This window comes from Drosophila virilis, chromosome 3, assembly GCF_030788295.1.
Source record: "Drosophila virilis strain 15010-1051.87 chromosome 3, Dvir_AGI_RSII-ME, whole genome shotgun sequence".
In the NCBI taxonomy this organism is placed as follows: Eukaryota; Metazoa; Arthropoda; class Insecta; order Diptera; family Drosophilidae; genus Drosophila; species Drosophila virilis.
The window spans coordinates 10648144-10675844 of record NC_091545.1 but is presented as its reverse complement, the minus strand read 5'-3'; the positions used below and the strand labels follow the sequence as shown (position 1 = coordinate 10675844).

The 27701-nt window shown below is 43.2% G+C and overlaps 1 protein-coding gene across 11 annotated transcripts; it reads right to left on the bottom strand.

The window, feature by feature from the left end:
- Positions 1-151: 151 nt before the first annotated feature.
- On the bottom strand, positions 152-27701 carry LOC6622904 (serine-rich adhesin for platelets). 11 transcript variants are annotated; one of them, XM_070208707.1, is made up of 14 exons: positions 27352-27701; positions 19445-20211; positions 16973-17213; positions 16576-16827; positions 15843-16062; positions 14833-15776; positions 13634-14579; positions 5050-5416; positions 4908-4931; positions 4629-4796; positions 3305-3451; positions 3130-3167; positions 2609-2630; positions 1354-1492 (listed from the first exon to the last, which is right to left on the bottom strand). In XM_070208707.1, exons 2-14 carry the CDS (start codon positions 20009-20011, stop codon positions 1487-1489), a joined length of 3942 nt encoding a protein of 1313 aa, XP_070064808.1. In that variant the 5' UTR covers positions 20012-20211; positions 27352-27701; the 3' UTR covers positions 1354-1486. The 11 variants fall into 11 exon arrangements, with proteins under 11 accessions (XP_070064805.1, XP_070064803.1, XP_070064804.1 ...); XM_070208704.1 differs by lacking the exon at positions 2609-2630 and having other exon boundaries at positions 152-1492; positions 4644-4796; positions 27352-27700; XM_070208702.1 differs by lacking the exon at positions 2609-2630 and having other exon boundaries at positions 152-1492; positions 27352-27699.

Here is a 27701-nt window from a genome sequence, read left to right as displayed (position 1 = left end):
TCGCGATTAGCCGGTTCTCGCAGAAGCATCTTGGCCCGCGCCAGATGACTCAAGAGCTCCACTCGACACACACACACACACCCACACACACAGTCGAGTGTGGGCCAGGCTGTAGACAAAGTGAATTCCAAAGAAAAACGAACCGCAGCAATTCTATAGATAAATAGCATCTGGCTAAGAGCTCTATTTAATAAGCTTCACATTGTTTACAATTGTTTTAGCATAGAAGTATTTTGGGATAATTACGATTATTGTGCTCGACGAAGAAGAAGATTATTATTATATAGTTATAATACTATATAGATATATATGCATACTAACTATTTGTAGCATTATGTTAGTTCGTGGACTATAGTACAGTTAAATTAAGCCGAAACAAAATAATTACAGAATATACTAAAACTTAGGGCTATAAATTAAATAACATAATTAACACTTAATTAGTTGAAGTACACGAATTTAACTAGTTGCGGAGCTGTGCCATTCAATTAAATGATTATTTATTGTTTTAATTATTTAATTATTGTACATGGAGAAGAAAATGCAGGCTATTCTCTTATAGATACTGAAAACTATGCTGTATAGCTATAATTTATAGTTTTCTGTTTTTTTTTTTTCTAATTGAAATCTTAAGTTTTCTTAACTGAATTTGGTAAGACTGCAAACAATTTGAGAGTATATTGTTAGATATATGTATATATATATAGTTTGTTGGTATATTTAAGTTTTCCATATATATATATATAGTTATAGATAATATGCTCATATTTCTAAGAATTTGTAGCTTATTAACTAAAAGCGCCCGCTGACGCGTTCTTTATATATTTTCTGGTAGCGCATCTGTTGCAACTGGGTTGTATTGGGGTATCCAAATCAGACTATAGTTACGGTTGGGCTTGTCATCTTGTTGCTGTTGTACAACGGCTGATAATGTGCGCCCGACGCAGACGCGCCGCTGTGCGCCCCGCTCTGGCAGCCATTCAGGAAATGCGCCTTGACGCCATTTTGTTGCGTCGACGGCGTTTTGTGGCAGCCGCCATTTTGTTGCGTCGGCGGCGTTTTGTGGCAGCCGCCATTTTGTTGGGGCAACGGCTCGCCAATAAGCGTTATACGCACTGGCTTGTGGGCAGCTGTGGTAGTGGGCATGGTCGCGTTCGTCTCGGCCGCATCCCAACCGATGGAGGCGCGACGCGGATACGCGGCGGCCGCCAGCTGCTGATTGTAGTTGGTCAGCGTGGTGGAAATGATTGTGTGACGGCGCGTCTGGCTAAGAGAGCGGCAATTGCTGTTGTTGTTGTTGTTGTTGCTGTTGTTGCTGCTGTGATTACTGTGATTGCTGCTGCGACTGGTGTGATTGCTGCCGTGGCCATTGCATGGCAACTGCTGCTGTGGCTGATGGCGGATTATCGTGGTGGCCGCCAGCGTGGAGTCGTTGCATTGCAAGTGGAGCGTCGGAAAGTGCGTGGTATAACTGGTATATTCGGGCTTACTTCTGCGGGCGGTAGAGATAGATCATAGATTAGTAAGGGAACGCAACGAATCGAACGGGTTCATGTGCACATGCTATGTGTGTCATATTTGATTCGTTCACTACATTAATCATATTTTGAGTAGTAATTGTTTAGGTTAGTTTTTGGGTTCAGCTTTACCTGGGAACTCTATTTAATTGCCGCATGCAATTAAAATAGTTTACACACAGTGTTAAGTGTCAGGCAACAAATTTCAAATGCTTATATCTAAGTCTCTTTAAAATTAGTTATTAACTAATGTTAGTCTAGGTTACGATAGGATAGTCTAGTTCGAACCCGGCTTCTCTTTTGGTATGAGTTTGGTATTAAATACAGTTAAAGCTTTATATAGTATTAAATACAACATCAAACGGTTCGAGCCCGGATGCTCTTAAAGTATTATTTTAGTATTAAATTCAACATAACAACGGTGCGAGCCCGGTTAGTCATTTATTATCAGTTTGATGTTTATATCGGGTTGTTGCTTTAGTATTAATTAGGTATTAAATACGGTTAAAGTTACATATATAAATAAGTCCAGAAATCTAACCCTGATCTACGAGAGATATACTATACGGTATTTCTTTCAAATTAGCCTGAGTTTCGACTGCAGTTTTCTTTAAGTATTATATCAGTATTAAAAACAATGTTACGGATTGGCCAGGTTGATCTTTTATCATCGGCTTTGTATTAAATACAAAAGCCCAGGTTCGAATTGCTCTTTAGTAATATTTTAGTATTAAACACAACAGTTCAAGGTTTGAACTCTGTTCCTCCTTTAGTATTATTTGAGTATTAAAACAAAAGCTTAAAATTCGAGCTCTTCCTTCCAGTTTTAGTATTTTCTAGTATTAAAGTCAGTTAAAGAACTTTCGTTGACAAGCCCAAGGTTCGAACCAGGTACTTTTTAGTATTTTTTTAGTATATAATTTAGTATAAAACATGTTAGTGCTTATTTAATTTATTATTTTCTTTAAGCTTGGCCAGATTTAGTTGCAGGAATTGCAATTATCCAAACAGCTATAGCTTAAATGTAGTATACATAATAGATTGATCGCACAGAGCACAATAACGGCTAATATGAAATCGCAAAATAGTACCTGCTGATCCCCAAACTGTAGTCTATATATACAGATAGTATTCAAATAGCAGCATGTTAAGTTTCAGATAGTATTCGAGTGTGTTTTTGGATGATATATATATATAGAGAGAGTAGTTAATCAAATGCGGCAGTTACAAATAGTTAGATAATCAGCACAGGCTACGTACAAAATAAGTGAGTGCAAGACGGGCTGCCGCGGCTGCTGCTATTGTGGCAGCTACTTGTTGCAGGCTGGCCAAATTAGGCCGTTGCCATTACAATTTGCGGCCATTAACGTCAACAGAGAGTAAAAAAAAAAAAAATAGTGGCCAACTGATTTGCATGTTGCCGCGAGCCAAAAAGCCAGCAGCGCATGAAACCAGCTGACACACGAGCTGCTGCAGCAGAGGCAGCGGCAGCGACAGCCACAAGCAACGTTTTGTTTTAGTTTTGTTGCAACAACAACAACAAGAGCAACAAATAATAATAATAAATAATAGCAAGAAATCAAGAATAAAACGCAGCTGAACGTTTGCCTACCTGGACAAACCCTCCGCACCAATGGCAAGTGGACGTGTCTGTGAAAGTGGAATTGGAATTGTTGATAGCTTTCGGTTAGTCAATGTTGTGCACACACACACACACACTCAAAAACACACACATATGTATATCATATATATATATATAGAGCTATATAGCTGTCTATTACACTTACCCGCTCCGTTTGGGTGGCCATGCTAATGCGCTCCTTGTTGGCCGGGTTCATGCCTAGCTCGCTGCCCGCCTGTCGCTTCTCCGCCTCCAGCTGCTCGATGAGATCTCGCTGCAGGCGTATGGTGCGATCACGATCATCCACTTGACCCTGGTTAATAGACGCACACACACAAACACACACACACAAATACACAATTGTTAGTTTTGTGCTTGAGCTTAAACAAAGGCCATTAAATTAGATATTCATGTTCACAAACTAAGCCAGAGAGTGTGTATGTTTTTTTTTGTAATTTAAGACATTCACAAAAAGTTGCATAAATACAGAGTATATGCTATCCATCAATGTACACAACCAAGCTCCAAATTCCGAACAAAAAATGTTTACAAAAAAAAGCTTGAGCTAAATTGCAGAGTATTTCAATTGCCAAGCATTCCAGTTGCACAAAATTGGTTGCTTTGGCTACTTTTTGGGATTTTTTTGCCGAGTTTTTTTTTCTTTTATGGCCCGTAAAACTCAGACCTAAATAGGTAGAAAATTATTCAGGTTTACAATTGATAATTGGGCAATTTGGCAAAAAGCTGTTTCTAGTTACAAAACTGATGGGAATTGAGTTTGAGTAGAATATAAACATGGGAAGATTTGAATGTTCGGCTTAAAGTTGAGTTTTAATATGGTTAAGAATGGGAATATGGCAAAAATTAGGCATATATCTGTCTATTTATATAGCCGTAAGTGAGAGCCTTTCAACAGCATATCCTTCAAATTGTGTTTCTTTTTATCTTCATCTTCTGTTTCCAATTCAAAAGTGTTCCCATTTCAATTGTACCTGTGAAATTTGCCATTCCACTTGCCTTCTTTTGTAACTGGAAACAGTTGATATGTACACAAATTCGGAATTTGGAGCTTGAGTTCACAAACAACAGCTAAAAATGTTTATTTTCTTTAAATTGTTGCTTCTAAATGTAGCTAGTTATAGGAATAGGTGCGTGTTTTGGTATTCGTTTGAATTCTGCTAGCAATATACAAGATATAAGATATAGATATCTATAAGATACTATTTAAATAAGCATAAATGAAGTATGTTTTGGTCTGTTTCTGTATGTTACATGCCAAAAGGAAACTTTAAAAAACAACAGCAATAGTATATCGATAAGAAAAGAACTATTTAAAATTGTATTCCTGTTCGGGTGACTGCTTCGTATATAGATATATAGTTATTGTTGTTGGTAAGAAAGCGAAAGTGAGTCTTTGTTACTCTCAGACTGAGTTTTTGAGGTACGCGCGACAAAACGAGCAAACGAAATGAAAACGAACGTGCAAATACCTGAAGGTAAACCACCTGTCTACGTAGATCCGTTAGCTCCTGCAAGGGATCCTCCGTGATGGATGAGGTCAAACTGGCCAGATCGATGTCATTTAACTGCTTGCTGTCCAGGCCGCAGGCTGCAAACAGCTGCACATTGTCGTTCTCGAAGGGATTCAGCGTTTCCGTCTGCAAGTGGAATGAAACGGAATGAATTGAATGAGACGCGTTCCACTGCAACATTTCAAGCTGATTTTTGTGTTTGTGAATTGAGAAAATCAAATGAAAATGAAAACCTACCCGCTTCGTGTCAGAATCAGCATCCTGTGCATGTGTGTGAATGTGAGTGTGAGTGTGTGCGGGTGTGTGCAAAAGAAAATTGAAAATGAAAAAGGAAAATGATGTGGACATGACCATATGATTGACTGACTGGTTCACCCACCTCCTGTAGAATGCGACGTAGTCGCAGCAGTTGCTTCTTGAACTGCAGCACATCCTGGATCATGGCATTCCTGAAGGACTTGTCATATAACATCAGATCGTCCGATGAGCTATGCAGCTCCGCGTTGCCCCCCAGACCAGATGCGCGTCTCGAACTGGACGCTGTGCCCGTTTGCAGGTGCTGCTGTTGCTGCTGGCGTCGCTGCAGGCTCGATGTCGACGAGGCGGTGGAGGCGCGCTTGCGACTGGAGGCGCCGCTGTGCGTGGACCGCAAGCTGTTGTCCGAGTCGTTGCCAGCCGCAATCTGCTGCTGATCCTGCAGCCGGGAGCGATTCAACAAACGTGTGGCACGTGCAGGCAGCTGGGCGCTGTAAGAATAACCAAAACAGGAGCCAAGTTTAGCTTTGGGCTTTGACCAATGGAATCAGCTGAAACCTGAGATATGTCGCATTGGCTGTGGGCGCACTGCTCGCCACACAACTGGGCACATAGTGGTAATGATGATGATAATTCGGCTGGGTGTGGTGGCGAGCGCCGCTCAGCTGTTTGATGCCCAGCGGCGAGCTGTTGCGCTGCCCGGCCAGAAACCTATTCTCCGAGGTCTTCAGATCCGTGCGCACACGTCGCACGCAACTGGGCGATGAGGATGCGGCTGCACTGGAGGACATGCTGATGCGACTGGACGCATCGAAATTGACTTTCTGTTGGTGACAGGACGATGACGATGACACAATCCGGACATGCGCACTGCGCCAACAGCTGGGCGGAGACTTTAGTGGAGAGTTGCAGCCTTTTATACCCTTGACGAGGGTATTTAAATATTGTCACGAAATGTGCAACGCACAGAAAACGAAGAAGATGTCACTGACACACCTTCAAGCTACAAATCGAACTAGCATACCTTTTGGTCCTTTTATCCCTACATAAGCATAAGCAAAATCCTATGAACAACGGAATACGTTATCATATCAAGGAAATATCGGTCGTAATATAAAACTGGAAACATTTTCTGCTTACCAAGAGCTTTACAATTCCTTTCACATATCTGCAAAGCCTTTTCAATATAAATCTCTCGTCATACGAAGGGTATTTAATCTTCTTACTTTTAATCAATTATTTATTTAAAGCAAAGCGCTTTAGTAAACTTGGCCGCAACGAAAGTGAAAAGGCATTCATTGATTAAAGGCGGGGGGTATGCCACACACCTCCCCCCTTCCCCCAGCTGCCACACGCAGTGGGCCGCCCGTCAATGGGCAATTAAGTGCGCCACCAGCATGCTGGGAAGCTGATCCACTCGGTGGTTACGTGGTGCAAATAAATCGACGATGGAAATATGTTGTTGCTGGTGAAAGTCAACTGTTGCGTGTTGCAGTTGCTATGTAGACAAGGGATGCCAGCGAGGGGGAGTGCGAGGTCGGGGGATGTTGTTGCCGTAGACAACAGCAAGTCTTACACATGCGCATTGTTAAATATAACACGGCATAATCTATTAAAGAAAAAAAATTATTGAATACTCGTACAACAAATGCCCCATAAATGCTCAATGAATGCCCTGAAAAAGCAGCTCACATTGGGGGCAGGGGCAACAGCAACAACAGAAACAACAACAACAACAATTTTTGTCTTTAAGCTCAATTTTTAATGGTTATTTTGTAGTTCCAGGTCGCATCACAGTCAAATAACTCAGGTCTAATGGCCAATTGGCATGCCAAAAGCAAGACAAGAATGTCGCAGTCGGGCTTAACCGACTGCGTAATACTCTTTCAGGGTGAAAAACATGCTAAACATATAAGCTGATGTAAGATTTTTAAAAGCAGTTCTCAGTAGATTATATTTAAGATGTGTGTACTTTGTTTTTAAAACTTTGGGCGTATAATTCAATATATATTCATTATATTTTTTAATGTCATCTGATACGAATATTTCAAATTTTTAATACATTCGGACAGGTAGACAAACCTTATATACTCGCTTTCAAATTGTGTGAAGGAGTATAAAAATATGCAGAGCGCTATAAAAACAAATTGTTTACATTTTATTTGACTTTCACAGAGCACAAAGGAAACTTAATTAGTTTCGACTGCAAAAAATGTAGCAAAAAGCAAAAGTGCTACGTAATTGCCCAAAAAGAAAACTGGAACAAACTCAGTTAAAAGCTGGCAAAAAAAAAGTAAAAAAAAGGCTTAATCTTCGTTAAACATTACATTTAATGCTTCTCCATTTCCAACAGACTAGAACTTCAAACATAATTTTGCCGAAAATTAAGATATATTAAATCAAGTTTATGATTTTAAAAATTTGACAACAATTTACAAGATGGCTCGTTAAGAGCTTTAGAAACCCAAAACTAGGTTAATTATGTATATCGAAAAATTTGTAAAAAGAATCCTTAGACAACTCACAGAAACACAGGTTGCTCTTCAATTTGAAGAGTTCTCAGCTTCAATTGTATATTCCATCTCTCTTCCCCCCCCTCTCTCTCTCTCTTTTCTCTTTCCTATCTCTGTCTAATGATATAAAATGTTGTTTTACTCTTGAGTCGTGATTTTTTCATGTATATTTGCATATTCTGTACCTTTTGCCGAAACACTTTCAGTTTGCCCAGCTACCATATGCAAATTGAACAAAGATAAACAAAAACATTCATAATTCGCACGCTAGTTGGATCGTATATGGTTTACGGCTTTTGGTATATATATGCCTTATATGGTACTTAAGTATGCAGAAATCAACTGTGAAATAAAAGTCTGAAATCAAAACAATGCCGAGCACTTTGCACAACTGCACCGGAAATTTCATACCTGTACAAAGAGTGGATACCTGTGTGTGTGTGTGTGTGTGTCATGTTGAATGACAAAACGTTCATTATTGCAACAGTTGCAGCTAATGGAGTTTGGTATTGCCGCAGAGCGGCGCGTCTCGCTTAAGTTGAACGATTTGCCATATAGTTGCATAGTCTTAACTGTGTGTGTGTGTGTGTGTGTGAGTGTGGAGTCGCGTATTTAGCGGAGGCCCAGTGCCAGCGGCAAGTGTCGCCGTTGGGGCCATTGTGGCAGTGGCAGTGGCAGTTGCAACCGTTAACCGACAACTGCCAGCGAACTGACAAGCAGCAATCAGCGGAGCAGCGGCAGAGGCGTTGACACAGCGCTCCATGTGGAGCCTAACGGCACTTATCAATTTGTTTAGTGAAACGTCATTTGTCATAGGCACGGAAGTGCACAAGTGGGCGGGGAAGGGGAGCATGTCAAGGGGAGTGGGAGAGCGGGCACTGTGGCAGCAACAAAGGCTGTAAAGGGCGCTTCATTAGAGACGCTGCGAAGATTGGAGACTGGCAACCGCCAACTGGCGACTGGCCGTCGTAATGTTAATAACCATAAAAAAAACACACACACACACAGCATATACAACATTCTCACACGCACACACACGCACACACTCACAAGGCAAATCTGAGCTGAGAATCCGAATCCGGTGCTGCTTTTGTTGTTGTTGCATGTATCTTGTAGCTTGTGGTTTGTATCTTGTGGCATGCCTGAAAAGTTTTGTCTGCGCAGCTTAAGATGATGATGACGATGAGGCTGGCTGGCGATGATCAACGATGACTGCCAGGTAGACAGAGGAAGAGGCGGCAATGACGACAGCAAGACAGACGGAAAGTCAGACAAACAACCAGACAGACAGACAGACAGGTAGGTAGGTAGGTAGGTAGATTGGTAGCTACATAAATACACTCAGAGAAAAGCGAGATTCCTTTTTGTTAAGTTTATAAAGCAAGTTAATTTGGTTAAAAAATATTCCCATATAAAGAATGAACTTGAATAAAGCACAAAATGTTTATAATTGCAATAAAAGTTTTGCAATTAAAGTACAAAATATCTTACATTTTTGACTGTATTTAAGACCAACATCTATGAGATTTGTGCATTCAAAAAAATTGTCTTGAAATAGAAATTTTATATAATTTGTCCTTGGGCTGGTTTTGAACAACGTTTGTCCAAGGCTGCAATCGAACCGTTTCGGTTCCAAATCGCAAATTCAATTTTTTTCTTAACTTTAATCTTAACCGTAACAATTGCTCCCCAAAAGAAGTCAAACTTTAACCCGTGTGAGTGTTAGGTTAGCCAAAAAGCGACAAACCAACTTTTGAAACAAGACCTGGCGTCAAGCATGTGGAAAACCGGGTGCAAAAGCTGAATTTAAGAGCCAGCTCTAGTCCTTTAGCAAATATATCACATGTATGTCATGTGTTGGCTTGTGCTTGATTTGCTAGCTGCTAATTTTTTTCGCTGAGTGTAGCTATTTCCGTAAATGTATCTGTATTTGCACTCAATGGCATTTTGTGGTCAACGGTCTCACATTCTGTTGAATTATGCATGTCTAAAGTGGAGACCTATCTCTCTCTTTCTGTCTCTTTCTAAGTACCCAGCCAGCGCGCTTAGAAGCCCACCGCATTCCCCCACAGATGGATGGCAACAACGTTAACAGCTCAGGGCCAACTTGCCACAAAAGGCAGCAACTGCAACTGCCACAGCAATTGCAACTGAACTTGAAGCGTCAACGGCTTTAGGCCCATAAATGGAGCTCAGTTTACTTTGCCAACACTTGCAGCTGATTATATTTCCCTCTCTACTCTTCATTATGCTTTTGTTACGGGGTATTTCAGTTTTGTCACGCAATGCGTAATGCATAGCAGAAGACGTCGTTGATCCTATTAGGCATATCTATATGTGCAATCAGCATCAAGAGCCGATGGCCATGTTCGTCTTTCTGTTTCCATGCAAGCTCAGTCTTGAAAGCTTTTCTCATAGGCCTCTCTCTAGGTTCAGATCGAACAACTATATCGTATACTTGTCATAGTATTGATAGTATAACATTATTGTATGGATAACTTGTTTGCTTTTGAAGGTATCTCCAAGCAAGCATGTTCCCTTTACATCGGATTACTATATCATATAGCTTCCTATGGAGGAAAAATCAGGTCCACTTTTCTGTTATTCAAGAGATCTCGTCTAATCTCAAACGCATATCATATCATCAGATATAGATTTTTATAGAAACTCTACTAAGTTGTAGGGTATTTAATATTTGGCTTCCTTTGTTTTTTCGTTTATGGGCATCAAATTCCCGAGAATTTGTCGAAAATGCATTTGCATGTGACACACTTTCCCGCATTGGGATTGTTTTTCCTATTGTCTTCCGATCCGCTGCCTATCAAATTACACAAATGCAAAGGGCCTGCGGACGGTTTGGGCGGAAATCGGCAGCCACTTGGCCAGGCTGATGGCTACCAAAGAGCATTTTGTGGTCGCTTCATCATGTTAAATAACTTATTTATTTATTTATATTATGTTGGTATTTGTTACAACATTTGCTACTCACACGTTTGCCAGCCCGCAGTTTGTTTTGTTAACTTCTTTTTTGTCTAAACTTTTATTATGTTTTATAAAATTTTTTCTGCACAAAATTCACACAAAAAGTATTGACACTTGTGCCTGCGGCGCGTCTTTATAATAAACGTTGCCTGTTTTTTAGTGGTTGTTGTTTTTTATTGTTGTTGTTGTTGCTGTTGTTGTTGTTGCCGTTGGTGTCGGCTTTGAATTTGTGGCATGAAAAAGGCAACAGTGCGTATCGACAGCGGCGTCAGCGAGGGCGGTCTGGTCTATTCGCTCAGTGGCTTCTCTTTTTGTTTTCTATTTTCTATTATAGTTTTTTATTTTATTTTCTGTTGGTCTTTTTGGTTATTAACAACGCAATTAACTTGGCTCTGGGTTGGTCAACTCCCACGCAGCCGAACACTTGCACAATGCCGCGCGTTGATTAGCCGCCAGTCTGAGGCAATATTCTGATATTCTTTAATCTAAAGCCGAGCAGTTAACATTTATTGCGTAAAGTTAGCCCACGTAGCCACTCGGCATCGAACCGTTGCGAACGCTTTGAGATCTTGTTTAATACTGAAGTTGGTTCAAGTTGTTTGGCGTCGCGAGCGTCAAGGCTGCGCGCTCGTGGGAACGGAACAGCACAGTGGGACGAGAGTGGTCGAAAAGTGCTTCAAATATCTACTATTTAAATGTTTGCTTGGGAGCGTGGAACTGTGAGCTAAATTATTGTAAATATTCTCTACATTTCACATACAGTTTAATGTGCCTAGGTGATATCTCTTCCTTGACTCGAAAAATGAGGCAGTGAAACCAAATGTGCAGATAGATTTATTAACTATTTGCCTAAACGTTTGATTTATTTCAAATATTAGAACTTAAAACTGGAATCGAGCCACCAACAACGTTTGATAATTGTGCTTGACAAAAGCTACGCAACATTATTTATTATTTATTTGATTTATCAGCCAAGTCTCCTCACATGTCGACCTTTTTATCAATAATTATTATAATTAATTCCTTGATTACTATTCATTATGTTAATTATAACAGTCTTTTAATAGCTTCGAGGTACTTATATATATTTATTAAATCGATTTTGTTTCAGTGTACGCATTCCACGTTTCAATTCCCCAACGTTTCAGCCGCAGCAACAAACAGCGCCAAGAATGTTTTGTATGGGAGTTGTTGTGGTTGTTGTTGTTGTGGTTGATGTTGTGGTTGTTGTTGTGGTTGTTGTTGTAATGGAGCTTTATGTGTGGCTATGCCGTTAGAATAGAAAGCTTTCTGGCATTATTGATAGGCAACTAGTCACAATATAAGGAGATAAATAAAGATCACAATGCACTGGCAGCTGCAATTGGCACTACTTTGGCAGCTGGTTATTCAGCACTTTTTGCCCGGTGGCAACACCGAAGCACAAGCTCTCATGACTCATGAGTGGCTACACTGGCTGTCGCTGGCCCAAGGTTAGGCCACAAGTGTGGGCCGGCAATATGCTTTGCATATGAATTATGGTTGTTCAAGCGATTAAAAGATTTACACAGATATTGGCCAGGCGGCAGCTGTGGGTCGACTTCAGTTTGAGCTTGGCCATTTTGCTGGCCAATTTATGGGGACATTCACCACACAATACATTGTGGAAAGGCAATCCCCAGGCGCATGCGTGTAGCCGATGCAGCGCTTCAGTTAGTCAGTCGTGGTTGGCGGCGGACAGCGGCATTTTGCAGTTATTTTTCGCTGCTTTTCCAGCTGGCAGCGGCAGGTCGAAACAGGTTCACAATGGGGCAGACAATTGATTTTTCCTTGCCAATGCAATAAAAATGCGCCGCTGCCAGCGCACAAGCAACAACAACAAAACTTTTTAACTTTGGCTTGGAACCAGAAACAACTTTTCGTTGTCGTTGTCGTTGTCGCTGAGGTTGTCGTGCCGTTGCCGGTTGTTGTTGCTGTCGTTGCCATGACAAAAGAATGCGGCACTCGCCATCTAGTCTCAGTCCAAAGTCAAAATGTTATCTTAACTACGGCCACGATTTGGCCAGGCCTCGGCCAGGCCAGACCAGACCCCGACCAGGCGCAGGCACAGGCATTCGCTGGCAAATGCCAAGTGCCGTTGCCTCTTGGCTATGGCTTTGGCTTTGGCAACAGAAACCCTCTCGCTCCCGGGCCGCGCCACGTTTCGTGGTCGCCGGCGCTTAGGCATTGCAATTGAGAGCGGCAATTGGTAACACGGCAATGGGAACGACCTTTTGGCCAACTCAAGCAACAAACAAAAAACCTAAAAACAAAAAAAAACTTTTAAATTTCAACCTGTCCCAATGCTGTCTGCCTAATTTTGTGTCTGATTTCAATTTTCAATTCCACCAAGTCAATGCAATTCCAATTCTCTGAGCTGGCAAACTGCTCACAGACCGCAACTTTTAACACTAAAAATGTTAAAGATTTTCAAAATATAAGATGGGAAGTTGTATAGCCATATATCGGAAAGATATAAAAAATGTGTGTACATATATATAGAGCTAAAGGGTATTCCCCGGCATTGCCCGTTGCAAGTTTTGTGGTTAGCCTTTAAAATATAAGTGGATGATATATATAAAAGTTATAGATATAATATGCTTGGTCTCGAATATCCAAACAAGACACTCGTTTTGTCGACCATTAATAAATAAATAAATAAATAAATTCGAATGTGCTTTATAGCATTTTAATTTTGGAATATTTATCTCGAAAAGTTTTAACCGTTCCACTTGAGTTGTAGGTAAAATCCCAAAGTCTTTCTAGTGTTAAATTGAAGTAAAGAGGCCGGTCGGCCACAAATATAGAGGGAGAGAGCCACAAGGATAGAAAGGGCGAGAGTGATAAAGGAGGGGGCTTCGTGCCTGATTGATTAGGCTGAAATTGTATTACTTTCAAGTGGCTGGGAGTGGTGCTGGGAACGGGAATGGGAATGGAAATGGCACTGGGAGTGGGACCTGGGAGTGCAATTGTTGGCCATGTGCCAGCTGAGAGCTAATAAAAAGACCAAATCAAAGGAAAAGCCAAAAGCAGGCCGCTGTATTTGGGCATTTGGACATTTGAACATTTGGGCATATTGGCAGGTTGCCCGACAGCAGCCTGACGCAGCCAATTCAATTAGTTGGATAATGGAAAAGGCTTGGGCCAGTTATTAGTTGGGCGAGTTTTCAAGGTGTGGTCTGTAATGGGACTCACCTGATGCGCTCCCGGGGACTGGGTGCGCTGCGTCGCATGCGCGATCGCAGCAGGCTGTTGAGCTCCTTCATGACATCGCTGCCCTTGCACTCCAGCTGGGCGAGCAGCTCCGCCTCGGTCTCGGCCTGATCGGCTTCGAGGTCTGCGCTTAGCTTGTGCAGATCGGAGCCACTGCGACTGCGCATCGAGGCGGTGCGATCTATGGAGTCGACGCTGCTGTTCATATCAAAGTCCATCATCAGATCGTCGGAGCAGATGGAATCGCAGGGTGACAGTGTGTCCAGCGATTCGGCGCTCTCAAGCACCGCCCGGCGCACCGCGGCCGGCGTCCTCAGGCTGAGCTCTATGGCCTGCTGCAGCGCCGTGCGCGCCTTGGACTGACTCTTGAGCGAGCGCAGCGATCCGGTGGTGTGCGTCTCCATCAGTGTGGGCGTATCGGTGGCCAGCTCTGGTGCCTCACTGTTGCACAGCAGCGCCGGCTGATCGGCAATCTCGTCATCGATCAGATTGCCGCAATCGGAGCCCAGTGAAAGTGAGTGGGAAGCGTGCGTGGGTGTTCCCGGCGAGACGGGACTGTGACTGGCCGGATCGAGCTCCAGCTCCAGCACTGGCGAAATATCATCAATATCCACATCGTTATCCTTCTGCTGCAGCTCCGCATTGAGCTTGTGCTTCTTGAGCTTGCCAGCCGCCTCCTCTGACTCCTCGGTGCTGCTGACCAGACTGTCTGTGGGCGAGGTCTCGTCATCCAGCAGCAGACAGCTGCTGCTGGCCAGCGCCAGCTCTGCAAACTTGGATTCATTGAGCGCATTGTTAAAGGAGCGTGGACGCTCGCTGGCCAGGCGCATCACAACCGCCTCACGATTGTCCACAATGTGCATGTTGAGCAAGTGTTCCGAGCCAGCGGTGCTGACGCCGGGCTGGGGTGCCGGTTCTGTCATTGAAGCTGGAGAAAAGTAAAATAGTAAAATAACAATTAGGAGTTCGGATAACAAAGCGAGGTTGCCCCTGGAGGACATAAGATCTGAGTTCTTGGGCGTAATCAGTGAGGAATCTTATTATGTTTAACAATACATTCTCTAAGGATTGATCTCGAAAAGAGAAGAAGGAGCGCAGCCTGTGTACAGGGTATCTTTCAGTCGGATAGTCTCGTATATTGCACTATCCCCAACTGTTAAGAAATATCTTTAAATACTCACAAAGTGTGCTGAACTGCATCTCCGTATTGATGAGACTCATGTCGTCCAGACCCAGGGACATGTCCTCCTCCTTGTCCTCCAATTTAATGGGCGCTTGTGTGTCGCTGCTGGTGATGCTGATGCTGCTGCATTCCTTGGCGGCCAGAGACTCACCTGCCTGGCAGCGCCAGGACATTGAGGACGATTGACTGTGGCTCAACTGTTTGGCACTCTTCTCGGAGGTGGACGAGTCTAGATAGAGTTTCTCCTCGTCCACGCTCTCGCTATCATCGGAGCTGCTGGCTTTGGGCTTGGGCGGCGTTTCCGGAGTCGCGTCCTGATTCGGTCCAGCTGTCGCCTGACGTCGCTCGTAGCTCTCGCGACTGAGCACTGTATTGGAGCGAACGAGTCCGACCAGCGGCAACGGTGTCGCCTGACTGTTATCAATGGGCAGCTTGGGCAGCGCCAAGGTCTCCACAAAGGAGTTGGATTCACTCGAAGGCGGATCGTCTACGTCACGCACCTCGAAGGTGTGCCGACCACTCATCACCATCTGCAGATTTCGTGGCCGGCTGCGACTGCGTTTGGAGCTGGATGCACTGCCTCCGGAGCTGCTGCCCGAGTCCACGGCCATGTCCATGCTGGCTATGCCCGAATCGGCGCTTATCTCGCGACTGCCCGAGAAACCGCGACGCGTAGTATTATTGGTCAACTGCTTGACGCTCTTCTGATCCAGCTGTCGTGTGGGCTGTACGTGTATCGAGGTCAGCGGATGTTGTCGCGAAGTGCTGGCCACCTCCTTGGCCCGGGCTCCCGTCGCATGTGCGGGCACGGGCGACTGCACGCTGCTGCTGGGCGTGGTCGGCGTTGTCGCAGTCAGGCTAATGGCCACCGGATACTCCGGACGCGGCAGGCTGACCGTTTGCAGCGTGAACTTGGCAAAACTAGCAGGCGTGGGACGCACTCTGCGGACAAAGGATTGCAATTGGTCAGATGTTTCGAGGCTGCAATTTCGAGGTTCAGTTACTCACATGACATTCGCATGCATGTTGGCCAGATTGTTGTAATTGTAGCGCGGCCGTGTTGCGCCCGTTGCGTTGCCCTCATCCGGAATCTCGCCAAAGAACTGCCGGCGCTGATACTCGATGGTTGTGTTCTGGTTCAGATTGAACGTCAGCGTCTTTGGCTGTGCTATTTTCGTCTCCCCATCAATTGTGCGGCCCGCGTGTGCACTCTTGGAGCGGCGTTTCACTGCGTTGAAGAGGGATTGGGGTATGGGGGAGAGGTGGGACATACATTTAGAGATGTGTCAAAGAGTTGCCTCCATTTGTTATACCCTGGCAGCGGAGCATTGCAGCTTAGTCACGAAATATGCAACGCATAGCTCACATTTTAAATTCTATAACTAGTATTTTCTGGAACTTTGGAGGGGCAGGTCTTTTTTAGTCTGGATCGGACTTTAACGGGAGGTCGGTCGAAAAAAAGATTTTTTTGTGCGGATAATTTGTCTGTTTTCCATAATTGTTTTGAGCAATATGTCTGGACCTTTTACATATATGTAGATACAATTGGTAGCATTGATTTGATATAGATACTTGCATGAAGAACACTTTAGTGTTTTTCAAGATGTCTTAAGGCTGTCTTATGTAAACGGATAAAGGACTCTTAGGAGTATATACTATATATATATGTAATTTATCTGTGCAAGGGTATTTGAGGTTCGGCTTGCCGAGTAGAGAGATGTACTTTGTTGTTGCTACTTACGATTGCTCACCAGCGCGTTGCCGGTGTTGTTGCCGTTGCCGTTGTTGTTGCTGCTGTTGCAGTTGTTGTTCTGGGCATTTGCGGCCGCTTCGTCGGTGTCTTCGCTGCCGCTTGTGGTTGTTGTGAGGCTTGCGGATGCGGGGCGTGGCACGGCGCCGCGATAGCCAAAACGTTTGCCAGCCGCACCTGTGCGATTGGACGCATTTGTCTTCTGAGCGGCAACGCCCACTTTCTCAAACTGAACGGGAGCAGCTGTGTAGAAAGAGGGCGAGTAAGGGATTGGGTATCATAGAAAGGGAAGTTGAATGTAGCTGGCATGTTGACTTGTTATAAGGCAGCGGCAAATTGGCTCAAATTAAAAAGCCATAACACTTGCCAGGGCGCGCTCATTACTCACCAGCATTGCCATTGTCGTCCTTTGTGTCTGTCTGTGGCACCACCCCGCTGCCCTCAAGCAGTTTCTTGAACTTTTTGGGCGTACCATTGAGCTTCTTGCGAAAGCCAAAGGACATGGCAGTGCCTTTGGTGTGTGGCTGCTGCTGCTGCTGCTGGTGCTCGCCCAGCTCCAGCTGGGTGCTGCCATTGCCATTGTGGCGTCGGCTCGCCTTGCCGCCGTGCTTCTTGCTCTCCGTTTGGCCCTGTGGGTGGGTGGGTTGGTTTGTTAGAAAAGCAGGTTAAGCAAGCGATTAAAATGTGTTGAAAAGCAAAAACGGGTCAAAAGAGATGAGCACCACAGACAATGGGGCACAGCCTGCCTGCCTGCCTGCCGCCGCACAATACAAGACAATCACAAAATGGGGTTTTGGGGGGGGTGATTGACTGGGTGGAGGTGGTGGTGCAGTTGTTCAGTGTGCTTCTATGCAAATCTAACTACTCGAATGCATGACTCATGCCGCACAAAGCTGTCCAAACAGATACAAAAGTATCTACAATGTTGTGTAACTACAAAGAGTGTAACTCGCGTGTGTGTGGCACAGTCTTTACCATAATGACTGCCTCGACTTCCGCGTCAACTGCTGCGTCCTCCTCGATTGTGGCACGGCTGCGGGAATTGTCTCTCTGCTTTTGCTGCTCCTCTAATGCCGACGCGTTGTCATCGATGATGGCAACGTTTTCTTTGTGCTGTTGCTGCTGCGGCTGCGGCTTCTGTTGCTGCTGTTGCTGCTCGGTTTCTGCTACCTCGTGTGTGGCTAATGTGACGACGACGAGGTTGTCGCATTCATCCATGTTGCACGTCGGCTGCTGCAGAGGCACTCGCTAATGCCGCGAGTCTCCTGCTGCTGCGATTTGGCGCTACTTGAATGCTGCTCGGTCGCCGTTTTGATATTTGCCACAAATGTCTGAGTAAATGTTGCCACCAAGTGCGAGACGCTTAAAGCAATGCTCATCACACGGCCGCACAGCAAATTACGCCATTTATAATTGCACTTGAGGCAGGTGCACAAATACAGATACACTCTCTCACAGATACACACACACGCACTCACACTCGCACACTGTGGGTATTTAACACCCACTGCCGTACGGCAAGTTTTGAAGGTCCTTGAAAAAGTTTTCCTATGCTGCGAATTGTTGTTTTCGCAATTGCTGCCACAAGCTTTTGCCGCACTGCCACAAAGTATGCAACGACTTTTTGCAATTAATATATTTTGCTTTTTCTCTTAACTTAATGCGTTTTTTTTTAGCTTTTTATTTGCTGTTAGACAAATTTTCCTGGAGTTTTCACTTGTGAAATTGCAGCGCTCGGAAAATTGAATGGCCTGGCTGAAAAATTCTAGCAGGCTCTGGATCTCTCAGTTGAGTGTATGCCTTGTCCGCTGAAGCGGAGCGTGGCCCGATCATGCGCAGAACCACACAAAACAAGTGGCTGCATCAAGCTACAATTTGGGGTGGCTTTCACTGTGGCGCCATCTAGCGTTCGCGTGCGTGTGTTTGCTTAGGGGTTGAATTGAATAATACAGTAAGTGCTAGTGCTGGGCAACGGTTTTTTAAATATCAAGCGGAAAAACAAATGAGCATGCTATAGTCGCTAATGCTGAACTAGAAGATAACCTAAGCCTAAATTTGACCTATCAGATTGTTTGTGTAACTAACTGATTGACTGATTGATTGAGTGTTGTATCGACTTAATAATAGACTAACTGATTGATTCAGTTAAGTGACTGACTGATTGGCTGAATGATTTATTGACTATTCAGTTAAGTGACTGATTGACTAAGTAATATTATTTTTGACTGACTGATTGGCTTCCTGTCTGACTGACTCAGACCTTAAATTAATCATTGTCTGATTGATTGGCTGACTGATTGACTGATTTATTTACTGACTGTTTTACTGTCTGATTGACTGACTAGTAAGACCGACTGATTGATTTAGTCACTGATTGACTGACTGTTTGTTAAGAAAAACTAATATATAAAAACGTACTGTCTGATTGACTTCCTGATTGAATGACTGATGGGCGGTCAATATCACAGTAATTGTCTGTTATGATGAAGGTAACCAGGGTGTTTGGCGGGATTCTTACAGCAAAGGGAGGAAAGATAGTGTAATTTCTATGTAAAAACTCATTAAGGAAGATATTGGTGATTCCGTTTTATATAAGACTTGGTCAAGTCTTATAAGGTCTTATACTTTTAGGTAATTTTTTAGTCGGTATGAATATCTTTCTGATTTAGATCAGTTCAGCTTGGTAAGTGTTCTATTCCCTTGCTTTGCTTAAGCTCAAGAACCTTTCATATCTTAAGTTTATTTATTGCTCCCAGATTAATGATATTAATATATCAATATTTGCTCGAATCAGAGAACTGTCCACAGCTTGTAAGCGTAAATTGTTATGGCAGATCGATAAAAATTCAGTAGCACTCACCTTATATGGCTCGAGAATGGGTTGCTCAAGCGCGCTATCGCTATCAGTCAGCTGCCAGGCTGCTGGGCGGCTGATGCCACTCGAGCTGTTATCTGCCGGAAATGGAGTTATGCTTTCCACTTGCTGCTCGTCGAGTGCTTGCGCCAGCTCGTGCAGCAAAAATTCCTGGCAAGTGGCATACGCGTTGCCTGTCAGCGTACTGCCAATAACATTCGCATTCGCGTGGGCATCCAAATGATTATAGACAGACTCAATGTGCAGCACAGCAGCTGTCTTCAGAGCCACAACATCCTCCTGCTGCTCCTCCAGCGATTGCTGCTGGTGCTTCTCCAGCTGCTGCTGTTGCTGCGGCTGCTCGTGCTCTTGTCTGCGGCTTATGTGGTAATAAAATGTCGGCTCATCTGTTGGGGCTGTTGTTGTGGCTATATATTCATTACTCGCTGTCAGCTGTTGCCATATTTTGTGGGCCTGGGCCAAATCTTGGTGGGACAGGGCAATTGTCAGCACAGATTGATGTTGTGCTCGGGGGCTCGGGCACGCGGACTGCCGGGAGACACACTTGCCCATGGAGTCGACTCCAGATGGAGCATCTGCATTGGCGGTCTTGTGGGCGGTCTACTCTGCCAATAGCTGGCGTTGATTTTGATTGCAATACGCTCACGTATCCCTTCTGACAGCTAATGCCTAATGTGCTGACTTCCGCCTCTGCTCGCCTGTTTGTCAGTTTGTTTGTGGTGTCTCCGCTGCACTTTCCCCACTTGCAGCGCCTGTCAAAATTAGTCGTAAACGCATGAGTGAGTGGGTTATCATATTAGCTGCTTGGCAGCAGCCAATGTGGCATATTGATATGCTGTGAACGTGGCTGACATGCGGTTAGCCACTGAGGTGCTGTCTACACTGAGCGAAACTCTTGAGTGTGCTCATCGTCCACTTATATCTAAAGTGAATTCATTAAAATAACTTTTCTGCAATGTATAAACTAACTATCTCGATAAACCTGGCGGTATTTCACACTGAGCGAAACTATTAAAAGCATTAATAATTTTCATTTGAGAACTTTAAGCTTTTGTTAATTAAAGCTCACTTTTAAGCTTTTCAACTTCGGTTGTTATTTGTGAAAAATATTAAAAATACAGACTTTCTTTTAAGCTCAAAACTTTTAAGTATTTTTCAATTTAAGCTTAAGTTGAAGCTTAAAAAAGCTTATATTATTTTTCCACTTTGCACAATGAGGTCGTTAGCAATGGAAGTCTTAAATGATTGTATTTTCAAATATATATTGATTTTCTTTAAGAAAAGCTTTAAAAATAGTTTAATATTCTCTGTTTTAGCTTAAAGCTCAACGATTTTAGCACTTTTCTTTTAAAGACCTTTTATGAAGGTTATAAATTTACTCGCGCATAGTTTATTGGCAATCTCTAAGCGCAACTATATAATGTTGTAATCAATTTGAAGCTTTACTACATTTTTTACAAACATTTTTTCGCGAAATGTAAAAGCGCGCGCTGCACCACCCCCGTTGACCCGCTGCCCCGCCGTTCTTTGTCGATGCATTATGCGAGGCAACACGTTTTTTATTAAATTTTATTAGAGTGGCGCATGCACACGGACAGAAGCAGCTCCCAAAAGAACACCACAAGCAGCGGCAACAACACGCATACACACACACACACACACACACACACATTGAGCAAATGCAAGTGGAAGCCTTGGGGAGGTCGCAGCCTGATCCTGGCTGCTAGCTTTATGGCGCATTTGCCGCATAACAAAATCTACACCCACAGTAGTCGCTGGGGGTGGGGTTGGGGTTAGGGTTGGGGTTGGGGTGGTTAGGGAGTGTGTATTCCTGGTGCTGTTGCAGTGTTTATGCCTGCTTATGTCGTTTGGCTTACTCACATTTGCCACGCGGCTTTGTGCTGCATAAATTTCAGCGGCACACGGCCCGCCCCTTTGCTGCACGACCCGCCCCCCTTTGCAACTGTGCTACGTGTGGCCCTTTGTATTAAGTGCCAAGTTTTTATTTGCCGCGTACTATTCAACATAATGAGGCAATTCTGTTGTTGGTTCTTTGTTGTGTGGCGCCGCGCTTTGCACTCAGTTGTTGCATTTGCAGTTGCTGTTGCAGTTGCAGCTGCAATTTAAGCGGCCGCGCTTTAATGCTGCACTTTGTATGCGAGCAAATCCTTGAGTTCCGATTGGGCCGCATATGTAAATTGAGCATCGCAGTAATTATGCGCATAAATAAGGCGAAAGCGTGCCTCCAACTTGCAACATCAACCTGTAACTTGGGCGCTGGCTTAATCGACGTGGATGCGACAGATAACAACAGGCAACTGCCTGCCCGGCCTGTCCTGGCCTGGCAGGACGTGTGGCACGTAGCTCATGCATAAGCATAACAATGCCCATTACCATTACCATTACCATTTGGAAGCTTGTGCACCAAATCGATGTGGCATGCAACAGCTGCACGCTTACAACTCTGGGCCAACAGCCAACAGACGCCGCCATGCATTTTAAAATTGTGGCCTAAATGAATGGCGACTAGAATGCGACTACTTGCCACGTGGCCAGCTGCAGTAAATGCCACAATGCCACAAAAGGACTTTAGCTGTCGGCCAAAGTTCTGCTCTGATTAAAACACGCGGCCAACAGTTGCTGACAATTTTAATACAAAGGCGTCAAAATAAAACTTGCCAAAGATGGACGCCAACTTTTTGCATTTCGCATGCAAATTGACAACAACAACAACAACAACAACAACGACAACGCGAACAACTACAGTAAATACTCATTGCAGCTGAAATGCGCTCGAAGTGGCAGCTAGCCCACGGCCAGGCCAAATAGCGGGCCCCGTCCGACCCGGCGTTGCGTGGTTAAAAGCAATTGCATTTTGGTAATTGAACAAGTCAACGCTTAATTATTGTACTACACTGAAAGGCAACCATAACTGTCTGGCTGCCTGCCACAAAATGGGGCATGCCAAAGGGGGTTGAGGCTTGCGGCAACAGTCGAACGAAATTCTCATTTATTCAAGCGCACGCGAAACGGCCGGTAAGGTGGCGGGGGGTGTGGATGTTGGGGAGGAAAAGTACATTTCCATGGCGTGGAAAATGTGCAAAAATGAGCAATTGCTTTTGTAAACGTTTGTTGTTCCTTTTTATAGTTGTTGGTTGAAGTTGTTGTTGCTGTTGCTGTTGTTGTTGCTGATGGGCCGCACATGTTGTGGTTGTTGCTGCAGTCATAATACCCAATATCTGGCCGGTAAAGGGTATATAACAAGTGTGTATGGGTGCAATTGGAAATTTGCACCAGGTTAAGTGGTTCAATTCAAGTGACCATGGAGGACTATGCGGTGCATTTAAAGTGATCACGGCGCATTTAGCTAGCTAAGCGAATTTTTCATGTATTTAGCAGGTACATACCTATAATAGTAAGGTGACCATAGAGGGCGTTGGCCAAATCTAAATAAGGAGACTACAAGCGACCGGGGAGTAAGTCTTTCAAAACTAACTATGGATAGTAAGTAGATAACAAGTCAATAAGTTGGTCGGGTCTGTTTGGCGTATGAGGCAGAATAAAAGAGACTATGCAGGAAATGTATGAGTACTTTATATATATGGCATCAAATTAATATGACGCATCTGTTAATATCTAAAAGCTGTAAAAAAATATCTCAGCTTTAGTTTTCATGGAGAATTTAAAAGGAAGTTGTAGAGCTTAATAAAAGTGTTCCAAAAGTAGCTAAAAAAAAAATTCAAACAAACCTACAAATATTCTACAGGATATCTATAGATCAATCAGTCAGCTTGAGTTGCTGCTCTTTTGCTGCTGTCTGTTTGCGCTTGATGCGTTTTAATTGACGGCTCATTTTGACCCGATGCACACACACACACACACACACACTTATATACTTACATTTCAAGCCACAATCCCGTAAATGTATTGCTTAAAGCAATTGCTTTCGGCGGCTTTAAATTGTTCTTCTCTCTTTTTTGCCTAGTTAAAAACTGATCTATTTCCGTTATTGGGAAAGTTTCAGTATAAATGGCGGCTGGTCCAAAGCCTCAATGAATATATTTCTTGATACACACACACTCATACACACACAGTATAAACAACAACAAAGTCGGACACTTGATAGGTTTTTGTGCCGCTTTGGGATTGTTGTGCTGTCCCCCGCCCACCCTCACCTCACTGCCCACTGCCCGTCGCACAAAGCAACGCCCCCGCGCTCTATTGGCCATAAATCAATTTTTCAAAAATGACACTGGGAAATGGAAAAAGTAAGCTCAAAGCTGTGCGAATATTGAAAGCTACCGAACGCGCCGTTCTCATATCATCCATTGCACGGGCCCGCACCCGCGCCACCCCTTCTCCTGCAGCTCCAGCCTCCATGGGCAGCCAATAGACGCCATATAAAAGCCGCTGCTCATATGGGCGTGTGCACATACATGCACAGAGCTCTGATAAACTCATCGCATAAAAAATGTATATTTTTACTTGCATTTTGTGTGCTTCTTCTTTCTTTCTTTCCTTTTTTTGGCCAGCAAATCTTTGCAGCTGGCGTTGAAAAGTTTTGTCGACGGGTTTGTCATCATAAATTTTAATATTTCCTACAAATTTTTTTTGGGGGTTTTTTGTTTATTCGGACTGTGTATCTGGCGCAACAATGCACTGGCAAAGGATGCAGAGCTTCGCCTGGAAATGTGAAAATGAGCACGTTAATAGCAAAAAGCAGCTGCAGCTGAGGCCAAAGGCAATGCCAGCGGTAAACTAGATGCCGGCGCACGAGGCGTATGCGCAATGCAGCTGCAGAAACAGAAACTGAAACAGAAACCGAAACCGAATCTGGAACAGCCAAGTGGCCAAAACTGCATCCAAACGCCGTGAGATGAATGCATGCTGATGAGTGCTGTGCGAGCACTGGGAATATGAATGAGCACAGTCGAGCGAATTGAATGCTATTGATAGTCCAATGAATCATTCTAATGTGCTGTATGTGTGTGTGTGTGGTTCTTGATATATGCAGAACAAATCAATTTGTATAGAAACTGAAAAAATTGTTTGCCAAGAAATAAGTTTGGGTATACAAAGAAAATACTTTTACTTTTACTTTTTAAGCAAACAGCTTTACGCAATGTGAGCTGCAGATTCATTTCTCTTTGTTAAATAAGATACAAAACTTCATAACTGGCAAAACTTTGTCAGAACTTTGCTTGAGTCTTTAAAAGTGCCTGTTTGCAGTTGGTGGCCTCTAGATCAATTCGGCATCTAAATTTGGCAACATTATTATATCCTATAAGGTCATAGCTCGAAATTCCCCTCGCCCAGTATCCGCTAGTAAATGTAGATGCATCCATAAATATGCAGTATATTCATTCAAAAAAGAATCATGCTAATAACACAACTTTTTAATAAAAGAGACTTGCGATGAAAGCATCAAAACATGTAGAGCTATCTTAAATTCATGAGAATTGCATAGAAAGGCAAAAGTGCAAAATATGTTTATTTTAATTTGCAACACAGTGGGACGGAAAGTAGCTTTGACTTTTGCACACACAACCAGTACACACATACCTACACACACACCCACCCAAACACACTCATTTTTGTTGAAGTATTTCCTTTAGACCGACGTCTTTTGACTGCACGCTAAATTCATATTTATTTATTTATTTATTTATTTGTTGTTTTTGTGGCAAACAGAAAATAATTCCAAGCGATGTGACAACAATTATTGAAGCCTGTTCAAATAAATACTTGTCATATTTTTGTTCAACTTAAAACTTGCAGTTGTTTCAGGCATTTCGAAGGTTTTGCATTGCTTTGCATTTCATTGGAAAAATCTGGCTTGCAGCTCTGTCAATTTGGCAACTGACTTGAAATGAATTCATTTAGTCGAGTGCACTTAATAACATGTTGCCAGTCGATAATTGGCATTCGAATGTCAACTGAACTTCCGGCAATGGTTAAAATTAACAAGCAAAGCCTCTTCATTTGCATGTTGTGAATAACTGAGTAGCCCGTTGGCCAAGTTATGAATGCATCTGAATGTTGCGGCTGTTGCAAATAGCTCAGCAGCAGCCGCATGAGGAGAAGTGTGTGCGAGTGTGTGTCAAGGCAAAGACCTTTTCATTATTATATTTCAGTTGCGTTTACTTAATTATTACTTGGCTTTAGAGTTGTTGTTGTTGTTGCTGTGCTCTTTGGCAATGTTATAAGGCTTTTTGTTTACGACTCGCCAGCAGAGCGTGCAAACTACACGCAATTGACAAGCTCGTAATCAAGCCGCATAATTGCAAATTGTTGTTGCCATGGCGCCTCATGTTGTCGTTGTTGTTGTCGCAGCTCTTTGGCAGCTAAACTCCAGACGCTTGTTTGCCAATTTGCGTACTTTGTAAATTCTTTATATAAACATCAGCAGCAAAGCGCTCCTTATATGTATACATATTCCTATATATACACACAATAATTACGCAATTGACAGCTTTTGTGCCCGCTCAGCTCGCCTGCCCTAAAGACGCCTTTAACTCGACTCCAGCGGCAGCTGCGACTTGTTAATATTCATAATAATTTCCACTGTTTTAGAACCTGATTGGAATTTCAATTTGAAAGTTCTTCAAATGTTTTGTGGCACTTTGTTTTATTCTCGTAGTTTTGTTGAAAGCGGAACACATCAATACGAATCACAAGTATTTTGATTTATTTAGCGCATGAATCATAATTATGGCCAACAAAATGTAACTAGATTTTCGCATATAATTTATAAAAATACTATTGATTTTCCGTTGCCAAACTGGCAAATGCCAGTATATGGCCATAAGCTGACATATCATATATCATACATCATGCATATCATGTATGTACGCAAGAGTTAAGATCTCGTTTGTCAAAGTCAAATTTTTTGGTTTCTTTATTTAAGTGAACTGGGGGCTGTTTTTTTATTTGTTAAACTTTTAGGTATCTGGCCATTTGGATTCGTTTTTGCTAAGCTTCATTTCCTTTCTCTGGCCCATGCGTCGTATGCTTAACATGCTGATTTGCTGATTTGCCCAATTTATATGCCCGGTGGGCATTTGCTCGCGTTCTTATTTGATGCGATTCGAGAAGCCAAAGTGAATGGCCAAGTCATTATTGAGCCATGTTTGTTAGCGCCTTGGCATGCAAATGCCTTTATTGTTTGGCGGCGGTATTACGAGCATACATATAACTGGCATAAAAGACCGCCCAGATATTTAATATGCATAACTGTGCGGGAAAATGTATTTGTGCACGCGGCAACTGAAGCGCGAACCAGCAACAAATGCAGCAACGTCGACAACAACAACAACAACGACAGCAGCATTGAAATCGAGACTTGCCATAAATATTGGCATTATATAGTATGCTAGCGGCTATTAACCGGCTTTGCCCGTGCCCAAGTTCTTGTTAGACACCACTTTTCACCTATTTTCCACGCGTGCGAAACTTGTGTTTAACCGAATTGAAGTGGAAATTATTTTGTGAAGAGTGTGGAACACTTTTTGAGGAAATCGTTCAGAAAGAACTTGGAAAATAAGATTTAAAAATTTATCGTATGGTAAACAAAATGAGTTGCACGTAAAAATATTCCGCCTACTTTCCACACTTGCGGGTGGAATTACCGAAAACCCCAGTTTGGTGTGCATTTACATAAGATAAGATAACTGGAGTAAACAATTCAGAGTAAACATTTCGTCTTTCAGCTCTTGCCTTTTCATTCATCATCAATCAATCAATTATTTCATAGATATAAGTATATTATAGGGTATATGCATTTATGGGTGGGTGTCTGGGATCTAATACAATTTGTCTGGCTGGCAGCTTGCGGCATCAGCTGGAAATTTATTTGGCAGACGAGCGATGCAAATTTGCTTAAGCAAACCCACCTTTGGCTGGTTTCTCTCTGCGCTTATCTTATCACCGACTTCTTCTTTTGTTTGTTGCCCGTAATTGAATTGCGAGCTCACGGGCGCTTGTTGAATTCGTCGCGGAGACACGCAGACAAATGCACTTTGTCTCTTCTAGTTTTTATTTGAATTTTTTTTTATAGACTTTTCCTGCTTTTAACGGACTACACTTTTTTTTCATTTGCGGCGTCTGACCTTGATTGAAGCCTCTGGCATTAGTTTCTTTTTATCGTCGTTTTATCACGTTTTATAACTTTTTTTCTTCAGTCAACTGACTCGCTCTGGCGTCATATTTGTTATTATTATTAGCCAAACGCGTCAACGGCAAC

Coding starts and splice junctions, on each gene's coding strand:
- LOC6622904 (XM_070208702.1), bottom strand. CDS start 20,011: ATGGGCAAGTGTGTCTCCCGGCAGTCCGCGTGCCCGAGCCCCCGAGCA. Junction 16,828..16,972: donor GGACGACAATGGCAATGCTG/GTGAGTAATGAG, acceptor CTTTCTACACAG/CTGCTCCCGTTCAGTTTGAG. Junction 16,063..16,575: donor CAACGCGCTGGTGAGCAATC/GTAAGTAGCAAC, acceptor TCTTCAACGCAG/TGAAACGCCGCTCCAAGAGT.